We start from the raw sequence: 15,182 nt of genomic DNA, 5'->3' as shown, positions 1-15,182 counted from the left end.
CATTTTACACTTAAGGAGGAACATGGAGAAATATGAGTCTGTCAAGTTGAGGATCCATGTTTATTTTCCATTTTAAATCTTTATTGGCCAAGTAATGTAACAGTACTGTGCTGCGTAAATTGCCTTAATGTTAGGCAGGAGATTGAGGTACTAAGGCTAATTTAGTGTTCATATTCTACAATCTTTTCAAGGTCAAGGATACAATGATCCCATTCATTTTAACTTGAGCTGAGTAGCAGACTACTGGAAGGGTGTCTTTCAGGGGGCAAAAAAACAACAACTAACCGTTCACGCTCATTGAATGGGATTTTTACCCAAACAGCAGGGGCGGAACTGAAGGGGGAGTGGGTGTGCCCGAGGCCAGATCCATAAGGGTCTGGGGAAGAGAGGGGGTCAGAAGAAGCAAATTGGTTTTGCCTGGTCTAACGTACTGTTTGCATAAAGTGCGGAATCCAAGTGGGACTCTCCAATGACTTGTTTTTGATGGATTTTCTGATTTGACTCTCCACTTTCAAATGCATTCTGGGTGAAATTGTCATCAGTCTCTTGAGTGAGAAAAACTTGTCACAAGTAGTGGGACAGTTCATTGGAATGGGTAAAATGAGTTGATATAATTTCATACGTTAAAGTGAAGCAGGAAAGAAAAGCAAATGTGGAAAATGTGGATAAGAAAACACCACATTAATGAAAGTGGACACATATTATATTGGATGTCCGGGAGATGAATTGGCTGACATGTTTGGTAGCAATTTAGGCCCCTCCAAGGATTTTCAGGTAGGACCAAACATTACAGTCACTACACTATGGGCTCAATTTTGATCGATCCAAGGTTCTTGTATTTTTGTGACACTGAAGAAAACAACGCACAAGTTTTGTTATTTGGACAATTCTGTGCGTTTGTGCTTACTGTTGATTTATCCAACATATATGCTATAAGTGACACTTGGGCATTTTACAAATGGTTAGACAAAATGTTAAATATTTAGTCAATCTACTGAAATAATATAAATCGTCATCCGCCAATTGACTTCTCCAGTGTGACACTGGGTGACTTGTACTTACAGTAATATTTACCATTGTAAATTAATTACCACCGTATAAGCCAAACCGATCCCGCATGTGCATTTGTTGGTGCGGCACCATCGTGTCTGTGTGTGGGCGAGGGATCGTGGCATCATTAAATTCAAAACTGGGGCAACCCACTCAATCACTCTTGTGCGCTTCATTCCAAGAGCTGCAAGGAGTGTGGATGTGTTGTGTATGGATGTGACTACTGTGTGTGTGTGTGTATGAACGTGCACATACGTGCATGTTTTATACGCACGCCAGTGCATGATAGAGTGTCACCTCCCTGAGATTACTGTCAGGTAATAAATGCTCTAGGGCAACAGTATTGCATCTATTTCTGTGTTGAATATATAGCTGATTTCCTGACGAATACGGTAGTTTGACACACAGAATCCGATGTATATTGCTGTTGATTGTGACTGTTTATGTTCCTCCTCCACATGGAGGAGGTGACATATCAAGATGTACAGAATATATTCAGCATGAAGTCTTTTTTTGGGATATCTAGGTGAGATGTAGCCATTTTTTTTATTGATTTGATGTGCATATATGTTTTAATATGGTCCGTGTTAATATTATTTTATTAGCTAGCTGTTTTTTCATGGATTTTGTTTCCTTACTGTAATGCCCTTATGTGTGAGAAAATCAAGGTAATGGTCGCTGATGCACTTTTCAGGCATTTTGTAAACCTCGGGAGAACATTAAGACACACTAACAAAATAGGGACACTCATGCTGAAGCTATTGTCAGCGAGTCACAGCTTTTAACTAACACTTTTGCAGACTCACAGTCCAGACGTCACACACCAACTCACCAGGCCCCGCATCTTTAAGGCACATGCATGTACAGTCCACAGAAACTACAGTGTATACAACAATTGATACATTTCATGATTTTATCGGTCTTGAAATGCATTTACATTATACTTAAAAGTGCGTCTAAATTCAGGGGCTATTTTTTAGTGGTTGATGTAAAAAAAAATCATGAATTGAAGGCAGAACATTCAAAATAGCCACTAATACCACATTAGTGAAGTGAAACTGAAGATTGCAGATGATCGAAGGTTCAATCTTTGGTGGGTTTGAACCTCTCTGTGTGGACTCAGGGTACTCTGGTTTTCTTCCACGTCCCAAAAACATGCATTGTAGGCTAATTGATCACAAAACTATGTCCCTAGGTATGTGTGTGTGTTGTTGTTGTTTGTCTCCTTGTGCCCCGCTGTTGGCTGGGAACCAATCCAGAGTGTACCCCGCCTATTTCCCATTCTAGGGCGGGATAGGCTCCAGCAACCCTGGGGCCCGTGTGAGGATAAGTAGCTCAGAAAAGAAATGAATGAATGACTACAGGCAAACGATATCACACAAAACAGAGTATTAGGCCCATAATAACTTCGAGGAGCACAGAAGAAATTACTTGAATAATGAGGATACACTTCTCATTACGTCCGTTTGTGATGTTTGTGTGAAATTCATGAAATGGAAAAACTGTGAGTGCATGACAAATGAAAGGCATCTAAAAAAAAGGAATCTGTACAGGCCAAAATTTTGAATAAACCTCATTCAATGCAACAAAAATCTTGGTCCTGACCTCAGGGATAATGCAAATAATTCCATCGATAGCTGCAAAGAAAAAACCCATTCAGTTGACTTTTGAAGGTCATCAAGAGAATGCCAAGAGTATTACAAAAAAGTAATCAGAGCAAAGAGTGGTTACTTTGAAGAAACTAGAATATAAAACATATTTTCAGTTATTTCACCTTGTTTTTGCTAGATACATAATGACAGCTATATCAGCTATATCTGTCCGGGGTTTCAAATGTGCCTGCGACAATGCAAGGTTGTCGTCAATGAAAATGAACAAAATCCCGAAAACGGAAATAAAAAAAAACGTGTGTGAACTCAAATGAATAAAAACTGTAATTTAAATACAAACCAATAACTAACTGCAACTCTATTGTGCATTCACAAAACAAATATATATTTTTTTAAATTAACACCAAACTTTCGTCCATTTTAGAGTAATATGCAATTTATTAATGTTAGATTGTGAATTTGACAAGAGTTGGCAACATTGTATGACATCTCAAGTTCTTCCTTGTCACTTTTCAAACAGAATCGGGTTGTTGTCATCTCTTGCAATAAGGTGGTTAAAGTTAGGATTTTTAAGAATCTACATAATGACAGAGAGAAAGACAAAAACAGGTGCCTGGTAGTGGAAATTGGTGATAAAAAAATGTGGAATTCTCCTTAAGGGAAAAAAAAAAACACAAATCCAAGAGTCAATTTGAGCGGGTTACACAAAAAACCTAACTGTGAGTACCTGGACAAAGTGGCCTCCTTCAGGAGCCCCCTGTAAGAAAAACAACACTTTGGCAAAGGAATAGACAACAATGATAGACTGCTTTTACCGAAGACCAATTACGTGCGCGTTGGTAAACTCACAGAAACACTACCAGCGGAAAGATGCAAAACTACCTTTAAATTGCTGGCTCTATCAGGCCAGTAATCTAAAAAGCTAAAAACCAGTATTCATACACTTTTTTTCACTTTGCGCAGTTATTCGCTGTATGGTTACCTATGTTGTTCTTTTTTTCCAAAGTCACAATCATACCCAGAACTGTGATGCCGACACACTAACCACTCAGCCGCCGGGCCAAAATTGAATTCCAACTAAGGAATTTAGAGGAAAAAATGAATAAACAAAACAAAATGAATAAAAGACCCCAACCCAGTTAAAACCCTATTAATACCATGAGTGTCTACATGTCTTAAGTACAGTATACATGCAAACATCTGCTAGGGCCATTATGAACAATTACAAGCCACCTTACAACACATTATTAGGTGATTATAGTGGGACACGAATGCACGCCAATCAATTAGGTGCAATAACGCAATATTTTAACCGGTCTATGCTTTTGGGGTTTGGCTGAATGGTGCTTACGAGTTTAAACTAAATGAATTGATGAAGGGATGACTTGCCGGCACAAGGCCATTAGTACACGCTAGCTCTTTTGGCAAGAGGCCATTGGGAGGCTCTTCTGTACTGAGCCGTTACACTAATAAGACAGCAATGGGGTCTGGGAGAAAGACAATTACAATAAACAATGTATATAGATGATGGTCCCTTTTTTGTACAGGTAGCTTGCTATTTTAGAGCTGTGGCTTGCTATTTTAAATAAGTGCAAATAAGGAACACGTGTTTTGAAGGTCACTGCTGTTACTTATTTATCAAATTACCACTCATTTTGCTTGGCTTAAAATTTGACATCAAATTGCTGTCTAAATGTACCGTGTAATATTCTGAATATGGTCGTTAATCCTAAGTGTTTCATTTTAATGGCACTTGTTGATAAAATCACAGCAAAACAAGGGAGAAATGCGACCCCGGTGGCTGGAAAACATGGGAGAGCAAACTTGAGTGTTAAGGGGTTGGTTGGTATTTAAAATCATTGCACAGGACATCATTTTTCAAAGATAAAACAAATATGTTTCCCTTCATTATTCATTTTAATTAAGTTTTAAATTGTGTTGGATGTCACGCTTGAGTTGAGGAACATTTCTCAAGTTAATATTTACAAGAAATCAATGTAATTGTTCAATAAGAAACATTAGGCAAGCCAATAATGAACAAAAAATATAATTGACTTTACAAATATTAAGAAAAAACATCCAAATATTAAGTAAAAAAACATCCAAATATGCAACAACAAATCCACTGTCAAGCAGAAACCAGTGTCCAAACAGGGTCAGTCTAATATTTGTCTTTCACAAATCGATTCTCATGGTAAATCCCCAAATTATTAACTAATCTTGTTTAAGAAAAACCTTAAGGGCAAATCCATTATCTCCCTTGACCTCTTCAAAGCGCTGAGAGGTTTTGTGAATTAACTCTTGATGCCACGCAGGCCTTGTTGCATGCAATATGTTGCCTCAAGGTTGAAGTGTCAGGGTTATTTTTAAAGAAAAGAGTGAGGGAAACAATTTGGCTGCATCTTTTCTTAGAAATTGAGAGCTCTCATGCTTGGTTACGGAACAATGCTCTTTAGTCATGAAGCTAACTAAGTTTGAACGTAGATTTTTTTATGGTCAGTTCTTATTTAATTTTTTTTAACTTCTGAAAACATTATTTTTGCAAATGTGACGTTTCCAATCATCGATGAAATGTTTTTGAACACTGAAAGTACTCAATTGGCCAAATTAAGGAATGAAGTGTGTCTCATTGGGCCTGGGGGCCACAATAACCCCTCCTCGTCCTTGCTTCAAAAGCATGTTTGTGTAGAGTGGGACCCACTGGATGAGAAAGGGCAGGGGGGCTGACCTACAACACGGAAAAACTGACAGACATGAGACTTGAAAAACATTGGGCAGATGCTTTAAATCATAATCCAGTTTGTGGAGACATAAATCAAGAACAAAAAGCTGCATTGGAGCGCTTGCAGCAGGGAGGTCAGGTTGTGCGGGATCTTGCTGGGAAGCAAAAAAATGGGACTTTAGGTGCTTTGGGACTCACAGCAGGAACATTCTGGGTTCATATCTCGGTTCAGGCTCTTCTGTGGGGATGTTCTCAGTGCTTTTGTGGCCTCGCTGTGGGTTGTCCTCTCACACTCCAAAAACATGTGGTCGGTTCAGTGAAGACTGTAAATTTTCGATAGGTGTGAACAGCAGTTACGCCTAGCTTTTTATTGAGGTTTTTTTTTTACATTAAAGTGCAAATATTTGTATCGTTCGAGGGTTATTGAACGATGGGAGTGGCTCTGGGTGTCATACTTTCATGTGATCTGAGATTTGATGAGCTTTATTGCATTATACACACAACCCGCAATGCCATTTCATAAAACTCCTTCAGTGGTGTGTCACACAAATACATGGAATGTTGGACATAATTGCAAAGTCAGTATTTCTATTTCCATGACTCTTTGAAGACTGTCACGTGAAATCAAAATCAATTTGAAAAGTGTTTTACATTAGGGGGTAGGTTAACTGGTTTATATACTTGACATTGAAGTGTAGGAATATTTCTATGCCAGATTTATAAAACTGCAGAGCGTTCACTAAGTAGCCATTTCAGGCAAAGATGGGGTTTGGGTTTTGACGTTTATTAATGAAAAACTAATTGATCGGATAGTGCATCTTGGCCAAAGGCAGTAAAATATTTGTTCCTTTGAACTATACACACAAAATCCCAACAGATTGGACGCCCACTAATGACAGATACAATGAAATTTAAAGCTGAAGGAAGATCAGACACCGCACAATTGGATGCCAGTCATTTTGGTTTGTTTGCCAATGGGTCAGCCACTTGATGGTGCAGTGGTTCTTGCACCTGACTTTGGTGCAGGTAGTCTGGGTTCGATTCCCATGTGCTGACTGGCAACCATTCTAGGGTGTAGCCTGCCTGTAGCCAGAATTCAGTTGGGACAGGCTCTCAAAACCTTTGTGATGCATGCTATGGAGTATGGAGGATGGATGACAAGTGATCGTTTTTAACAGCAGTGTATGTAACTGGCGGCCATCTTGGGTAGGGCAAACAGCAGTTGAAAAGTAGATTTAGAAAAGTACATATTGCTCAGCATCGCCACATTATTTCTTAGTATTCCACGATAACAATGATGCATTTTCAGTGCCAAAAAACACCCACTCATACACCCCCAACTCTGAACATGGGACCAGCAGCTTGGAGTTTGCTACCTTAGCTGAAATACTCCAACAAACCTCTTGGTTTTCTCATTGCAGGCAGAGCAAGTGCTGTTTTAAACACACCTCACTCTTCTTCCTAGAGTCCAAACTATTATTAGCAAGCCCGGATTTCTCTTCCGTGCGTAAAAATAGAAATACACTTGTCCATAACTGGCACCCATTGACACAATAGCCTCCCGTTCTGCGGACGTAGCTCCTCCCAGTGCATATGCGTGTGCGCGCGTGTGTGTGCGTGTTGCGGGTGGCTGACAGCTGGGCTCGCCTGCGCTCCAGCTTCAGTCTGTTAAGAAGCTTCATCCCCAAATAGGATGACCGTCGGCGGCTGCCGTGAACGAGCCTGCATGCGCGCACCTCCGTGACCGTTGCCACAACCGGACCTCCACTTCACCATACGAACGGGACACTTTTAGATCCCCTTCAATACACACTGCCGTGTGTATATTTTTTCATTTTTTTCGTACTCTAGTATGGATTTTGACATGGATATTCCTATTTGAGCGCCGTGCACACATACACACTCACACAAAAAGAAGAGACGCGCAAGAGAAAAGTAGCGCTCGTTATTGTTCGTTGCATTAAGAATCACATTTTATGGATTACTAATAGTCAAGAACCGGGCACCATCTTAAAGAGCTGGCAATTCATGAGCTGAAGGTAAGGATTTTAAAATATTTTTGTTGAAGTTCCAGCGCGTTTGTTTCATTTTTAAAATCTGCTTCGCTCTTTTCGATGCTTAGGGAGGAGGCTTGGTTTTATACAGTCGGGCGTCAAGTGCACCGATCTTACTTTCTACTTTATTTCTAACTTATTTTGGCGTCTTTAGTAATCGATTTGAAAGTTTAAAAGCCAAACTATACATAGGTGTTGGCTGCATTGTGTTTGTATCTAATTATCGAAACCACGTTCACGTGCGTGTTTTTTTCTTTCCTTTTTTTTTTAAAAAAAAAAAGACGCCCACATTGAATAAAGTGTCAGTTTGGATGTAGCACACATCAGTTGGGCCTTTATAAAATACCACGAAAACTGTAGTGAAATATAGTTTTAATGTAAAAAGAATCAATAAAAGCAACTTTAACATGCGATTCGTAAAAAAAGCATGCATCGTTTGTTGCTGTTTTAACAACATATTTAACCCAAAACGGACACAGAAATCTGATTTATTATTATTTTGAGACAATGTACTGTAATGCAATATCAGCATTGATACACGGAAGGAGTGTATACTTGAAGAGGATCTGTCAAATACTATGTTTTGGGGTGCTGAAATTATAATAATGTGATCTGATCCTATTGATCATGTATTGTTCATATCATGTTTAAGTGTGGCAGCAGACTGGGGTGTGTTCAGGGACTGCATCGTGCAGGGAAACCAATAGTGGTCACTATTGCTCTAGTCTAAATATATATTTTTGCAATTTCTGCACAAATGTCATCTTTTAAAAAGTTGTTGTTTTCACATAGTATGATATTGTTTTTTTAAAAACAAGCACGGAAATGTGAGAGAGATGTTTCACAGGCCACATGCACAAAGCCAGAATGGCAACACCCAGACCCTCCCAGTCATTTTCTGCTTGCTCCCTTATGGCGATGGCCCACATATGGAGCTGACATGATATTATTTCTTTATTTATTTTTAGGAGGGGTTTAAGGTTAACAAATCTGGATAAAAAGAATATGTAATGTTTTGTTTTTACAAATGTCAACCCATTTTGTTGGATTTTAACAAGACAAAGCACTTTATTGTGAAATGGCAAATGAAAAATGTATTTTCTTATCATTGCCTAATACGCACAGAAATATCCCAGAGGCATTTAAACAAAGAAGCTGTGAATCTGGCCCTTTGCCTTCCTTAGGCTCCCAAAAAATCCCAAACCCTTGCTTATCCACCTTGTAACAATTCCTACGCTGACATGCTGTATTGCGGCTAGATGCATTACAGTAAGACTTCCTTGGACTTGAGCCCTGTAGAGGCTGTATGTTGGAGCATTACGCTGTGGAGTATTTGATCTGCCGGTCTTCTAACAATAGCAATTGTGTGTGACTGATCTGTATTTGTCACACTGTGCATGTACGTGTGCAAGTGAGCGGAATAGAAGGGACCAACAGGAGAGAGGGAGTTGGTATTTAAATGTGCTCCCAAAGAAAGACTTTGCCTGAATACAGTGGCTTTGAATAATTGATAAATAGCTTTGCTCCTTTTCAAATGAATTGGCCTCCTTCTCTAAACAATGAGGCCAGTCAAGCTGTTGTTAACTGTCACTGCTCATTCAATGAAAGTCAGTTCCAATGCATTCAATAGTAGTTGTTTATGTGAATTTCATAGAAGCTATGTTTTATTAATGCGCATCCTCAGTGTGTGGCCTTACTCGATACACTCGAATGCCTTCCAATCCTTTGTACTTGTTGGATTGACGTCGAATCTCAATAATTCATCCGCCCATTTTTATAGTGCTTGTACATAATAGGTGAGCTCATGCCTATCTTAAGTTGTGCACACACTGTCACTAGATAGGTGCTGACTTCTTCTACAGTAGATAATATACCCATTCACACCCATGTTCACACTGATGGACAATTTAGAGTCTTCAAATTAACAGCTACTGAGATTCGAACCTGGCGTGCAGCTGTGAAGCAGACATGCTTACCACAATTTCTCTTGAAGTAATTAAACTACAGCAAATGGACTTATTAAATTGGATCAAATTTTAGCTGTAAAGCTTTACAGGGACCCAAAATGACTGGGGTGTAAAAGAGGCTGCACTATTTCTAAGGAAATCCTTGTTACCGCTGTTCTGGCTTGTAACTAGCCCACACAATTCTCATGTTCTTTTGACCACTTGCGTTTCAGTTCAAAATTTGGCACAGTGGAAATGGTACAGCACAAAGGGTGGAAATTTAATGGCCAATATTATTACTATACTGCCAGATAGCACTTTTGGTTCTATTCATGCTGAGTTTCTACTGTGTGAGTAACTGCATTGGTTGTGGAGTCCAGTTGTCGTTTATTATAGTATTCTAAGACTTGAAGATTTAAATGTATCCTGTCACTGCACTACTACTCTCTTAATTCTCCTGTTCTTTAATTCTTGGGTTGGTGCATTGCGCAGTGAAAAAGTAGCAACAGTCCTGAATAATGAATGAATATTCATAATTGACGCAGGTAAAACCTCTTGTTTGTTCCTCACTTCTACTTTAACCCATTTTCTACAATCCATCTTTGTAAATTGCTGTAATATTTACACCGGCTGAGCAGGGATGGCAGAACTGCCTTAATAGCGGGACTTGGAATAAGCCATAATAAGAAAATGGGAGTGGGTTTTTGTACTTTTTTTCTTAGAGAGACATACTGGGATCACAAAACATGCTTTTAATGTTTTCAAGTTTTATATGGCACATTTTTAGTTTGTCCTGTGATTGAAGGGACAGCAAATTACATATGGTAGCCCTATTCCTAGCTTTCCATTTTCTTTGTTTTGTGTGTTTTTTCTTTTTTTTCTCCTCCTCCTACAAACATACTTTTCACTAAACACAGCTTCTGTGACAGTGCTGGAAGAGAATAGGTCTCGCCATACAGTGGCCCTCTATTCACCACATGGCTCACTAACATTGTAATCAGTTGATAATCACTTGCTGTGAAATGTTATCTGTATTCCACAAAAACACATAAATGCACACAAGACGTTTGACTTTCTAAGCATCATTGTGTGATTCAAGCAGCTTTAATGAATACACATCTACATCTAAATACAATAGGCATCCTTTTGACATTAGCATAAGTGATTGAATGAGTTGTGCATGCCAAAAATGCCAGAAGCATGAAGAACTGGGCAGAAACACTCACGCTCAGCAATTTAATGACAGAATTGGCTGGGTGACTTGTTTATGTTTTTTGTGATAGCCTTTGGTGAGGTTTGTTGTTTTTTATACATAGTGAATTAGAATGGCAGCCCATTGATTTGATTTTATAGGACAAACTTGGCCAAATAGGCTCTCATGGAAACTGCTTGAGCATCTCAGAACCTTTACAATCAGATTAAAACATCACTGAATTGTTGTTGCTTTTTGTTTTTCAAATGTTTACCACAGTCCATGGAACATGTGGAAATGTTTTTTTTCACAACTGAGTTGAGTTGCCTGTCATTAGTCAAATGGAGCGGTAAGGGGGATGCATTAGCAGAGATAATCCAAAAGCAGCAGAAGCAGGGCTTTGTGTGATCACTTGACAGTAGATGGATGAATGAGTGGCCTTGAAGTCTTGTACTACACATTAGAGCAGTGGTCCCTGACCACCAGGCACAGATAGACTAAACAAAAACAAGCAAACAAACAAAAGGAACTCTTCTTTTCATCAGGGCCAGAACAAAAATTATTTTGAAAATCAATTGCAGAAGGCTCCGTGTAAACCACTTGTCACAATCAGTGTTGTTATACTATAGCTTATTAAATACTTGGTCTTGTTACTGTATGGAACACTGGTCAAATTGTCTTAGATGAAGGGTGATCCGTGCTACAGCTACGTAAATACTGTGACATAATTCCACTACAACACTGTACACTTGCCAATGAATGTCACTTGGTACTGTGTTGAGAGACGACAGCAGCCCTAAACAATGACCACATAAAGCCTTGATTCTCCTCGCTTTTGTGATTTACTGTGATCGTTCAAAGGCAGCTTTTGTTTTCCTACATTGTACTCCAGAGAATTTCTAAGTGTGGCGTGGCTGGTTTAATAACTAAACATTTGCATTGAGTTTCCTCCGAGTGTAATTAGATGAACAAAAGAAGTTCAACTTAAACTATACTGAAAATAAAGCTGCATTTTACTTCCAAAAACATGAATGCCTAATTACTGCTAGTCAGTCTTGTAAAATGTACGAATCTTTTATACTTTAATTTGAGGGTCCTCTTTCCTGGAATATAATTTCACTTTATGTCAAAGTAGGCGTGGCCTTACAACATTTGGGAAAGGTTGTTCAATTTCAACATGGAAATAGTTGATTGTACCATGGAAATTTTAGCACTAAATGGTGGTGGTTTATTATTTTGATTTACAGTATATGGCATCAAATAAATACTTTGTCGAGAGCTAAGCGCTTTAAAGTTTTCCAGAGATGTTTTCTGTCACGGAAGCTGCAAATATTTTGCTGAAGTTCCCTTGTACAAGAGCCTAAAAAATTGGCGTCTTAATTACTCAACTCTTACGTACAAGCCAGTGAAGTCTTGAATTGTTGATCTTGGACTGGATCTACTCTAAAAATGAGCTGTTGATCATAGTAAATTTGGAACACAGATATCCTTCCTTCCTAATTTTGTAACCGATTTGATGTTATTTCATAAAAAAAAGTGGCTGGCTGCTATCGATGGTGGTAGACCGTCCAATGCATTTTGAAAAGTGATCATTCAAATGCCGCGAGGCCCTCAGTCAAAATGGATTAGACTTTTACCTCCATCAATCGCACTAAAACATGATCATCTTTCATTCATTTTTGGCGTACTGTATGTTTGCTTTGACTTGAACAGTGGTACATATGAGAAGAAAAAAAGAACTTGGCATGTTAACAACATGGAATTATAAAGATCAGATACATACAGAATGAAAAGAAAGTCTTTTTTTGTGAAGAAATGAGAGCAAAAATTCAGGGCAACTCCGCCCTAGTCGGTCAGTGATTATTCCACCTCTCACCATGTCTCCGGAATAAGCTCCAACCCCAGTCTTCCCGAAAATGAATGGATGAATAAACGGTAGTAAGTGTCTTTATGAAATATACATCAAATGGTCACCTTGGGAGGCCAGGGTGTAGCCTTGTGTTCGTTTTGTGATTTCCCAGGCTTCCAAGCAGCACAAAGCACTAAAGGTGCCTCACGGCGGCCACGATGTGTGTGTGTGTGTGTCGTGCGTGGCTCTGCTTGCACGTTTGCACGGTGTTGTTGGAGTCTATGCGTCCCTCCGCCCCAAGCTGGGGCGATTGGCACATCATCTCTCATCTATTAATCATCGCGAGTGCTTGCTCCCTCTCGTTCCGTTGCCATAGTTTCAACCTGTGACAGTGTTGAGGGGCCTGGCTGCTTCGAGAGAGGAAGAGGAATTCAAGGCAAGAGGTGTGACCGGAGAGGAGAGGAGGAAATGATAAGTGAGGGGAAGGCAGAACAATTGAAACGGAGCGAAAGGAGGGGGAGAAGGAAGCCATTGAAGCGCCAGTGGCAGCCAAACACCCTGAGCGGGTCCTCGCTCGCTCGCTCGCTCGCGCTGTGCATGAGTGTGCTTCAAGAACCAAAATGGATTCCATTTTTATCTCAGCAGCGAAGCCTCCGTCTCTTCCTCGGCGCGTGCATCTTTTCATGCTCTCCTTCACAAATATACACCCTGCTGTTTGGCTTTTTTGCCTGTGAAATTTTTCAGGCTGCCAGCGGGTGGAGGGCTCCGCATGGAGATCTGATACTCCTCCAGCAGGTTTCGGCACATTAATCGCTGCTTATTTGTCCATGTTTACGATGAGTGAGATAGATGACGGGCCTTGGCCTCCTGTTTCATGCTCAGCTGCATGTTTTGATTGTAGATCAGGCTGAAATCATATGATGGATACGAAGGAATGCCAGCTTTGAAGGACACTCCAATGTACACTTTCAGTGTCATAATACACTAGCTACTGAACTACATTTTGCTTAGTTGGTCGAAAACTGTCCGTCATCCAATTATAGATACATAAACTATCAGTTGGTTATTCACACCTTCAACAACCAACAATACATTTGTCCATCGTGATTCATCTGTTTTTCCATCCACATCTATTCATCAATCTATTCCAGCCACCTTATTGAACTGAACTATAATTGTATTTGTGTTCTAAACTTACATTATGTAACAATGTCCATACAGTATTCAGATTGTGTTGAATAAATGCTAAACTTCTTACTCACTTTGTGGCTGTAGATGTTTTTAGTTGAGAACTGGGAGGGCCCATAAGCATGATTGCGCCAGGCTGGATTAGAGACAAAAGCTTTCATTTGTCATGAGATACTCTCTATCTATCCGCCTGTCGGGGCATCCATCAGACGGTCATTTTATTGTTCCGTCTGTCCATCGAGCCTGCCACCTAGCTACATTGTTAACATTCTCATCCCAAATGTGTTCATTCTGGCTTTCTTCCTTTATGATATGACTACAAGCATTGTACTTCAAGAATCCCTGCTTGGGTTTTAATCCAGATCTTCTTTTTTTTTTGGTTCGCTACACAGATCATATCATTTTGTTGCTTCAGGGCTATACTTGGCCATTGGGTGATTAGAACATCTTATTGCATTTTGCCTGGCTTGTGAACTTCTCCGGTGAGAGCCTTCGTGCGGGAGCCAATTAGCAAACAGCACACATGAGCCTGTGCTCGCATGCATGTTAAGCATGTGCTTATTGAAAGTATGACTATCCCGCTTCACTTAACTCATTCACTGCCCCTGTTGACGATTAACATTCATTCCATTACAAGTATCAGTTCCGATGATGGTGACAGAACTGCAATTCATTCAAAGTTGAACTGGATTGGACATCTATCTCCGCATAGCAGTCAATCAGTTGATTAGTAGGTCAATGAAATATACACAATAAATATAATTTGACCAGTTATCTGACCCAATCACATAGTATATAGGGAAAAGGTACACCATTTAAAACGGCAAAAGGTAGATTATTTGTCTTTGTATCCGTTTATTTTAAGTTTTTTTCTGCAATTTGAGAAACACTGCTTCAGAATTGTGAGCGAGGAGGGCCAAGTAACCCAAGAATGCCTTATTGTCTGTGTAATTCTGCCCTTTTCCACGTACTGACCTCTTCAAGAAGGGGTTTGCCATTAGAGCGAGCGAGAGGTTGTACTGGTTCATTGTGCTGATGGTAGCGAGGTTCTCTTTTGCCTTTTGAAGCGAAGAGAGTGCAGGTGACATCACGGCACTCGCATTCTCAGGTGCTTCGGCAGGTGAATGAATCCTGCATGGTTGTGTGTTTCAGAACCGGACACGTGCATGCATGAGTGTGCGTTCATGCTCCAGTCATCAAAGCAGAGGAAAGCCGACGTGTAAGGTGAGCCGTACGCTCGCGGCGGAGTAGAAGTTATAATCTCTCACAGGCAATAATCCACACGACTTCCTTGCACATTTGCACTCCACACGGAGGGTGGTTTCATTTCATTATAAATCATTTCCCAATTCCCTCGACGCCATTTCTGCTGCCGTTACCTGTTAGCCGTAGTGACGGCGCCCCCGAACTCGCCACAGTCGGCCTTGAACTGGATGGAACTTCGTCATGTGACGTCCGGGCCGCTGGGTCAATTGAAACAAGCAAAGCTCTGCTCACTAATGCCCAGATGATGGTGACAGATTGCTTGCTGCTACCCTTGGGGTAATATCAGTCACTTCCAAGTAGAGAGT

General features: G+C 40.1%; 1 protein-coding gene across 4 annotated transcripts in view; it reads left to right on the top strand.

Annotated features, from left to right (window-relative positions):
* Positions 1–6,972: 6,972 nt before the first annotated feature.
* Positions 6,973–15,182, top strand: part of sema6a (sema domain, transmembrane domain (TM), and cytoplasmic domain, (semaphorin) 6A) — a 105,952-nt gene continuing 97,742 nt past the window's right edge. For 2 of the 4 annotated variants that reach the window (XM_077714491.1, XM_077714487.1), the window contains exons 1-2: positions 6,973–7,421; positions 14,764–14,835. In XM_077714491.1, coding sequence (XP_077570617.1) covers positions 14,782–14,835 — 54 coding nt within the window. In that variant the 5' untranslated portion in view covers positions 6,973–7,421; positions 14,764–14,781. The remainder of the gene's footprint in view (positions 7,422–14,763; positions 14,836–15,182) is intronic. The other 2 variants (XM_077714489.1, XM_077714488.1) reach the window with 1 other exon arrangement.

Source organism: Stigmatopora nigra, chromosome 4 (genome assembly GCF_051989575.1).
Source record: "Stigmatopora nigra isolate UIUO_SnigA chromosome 4, RoL_Snig_1.1, whole genome shotgun sequence".
Lineage (NCBI taxonomy): Eukaryota > Metazoa > Chordata > Actinopteri > Syngnathiformes > Syngnathidae > Stigmatopora > Stigmatopora nigra.
Note: the sequence above shows the minus strand (reverse complement) of the source record. Positions and strands in the feature narration are given on the sequence as shown.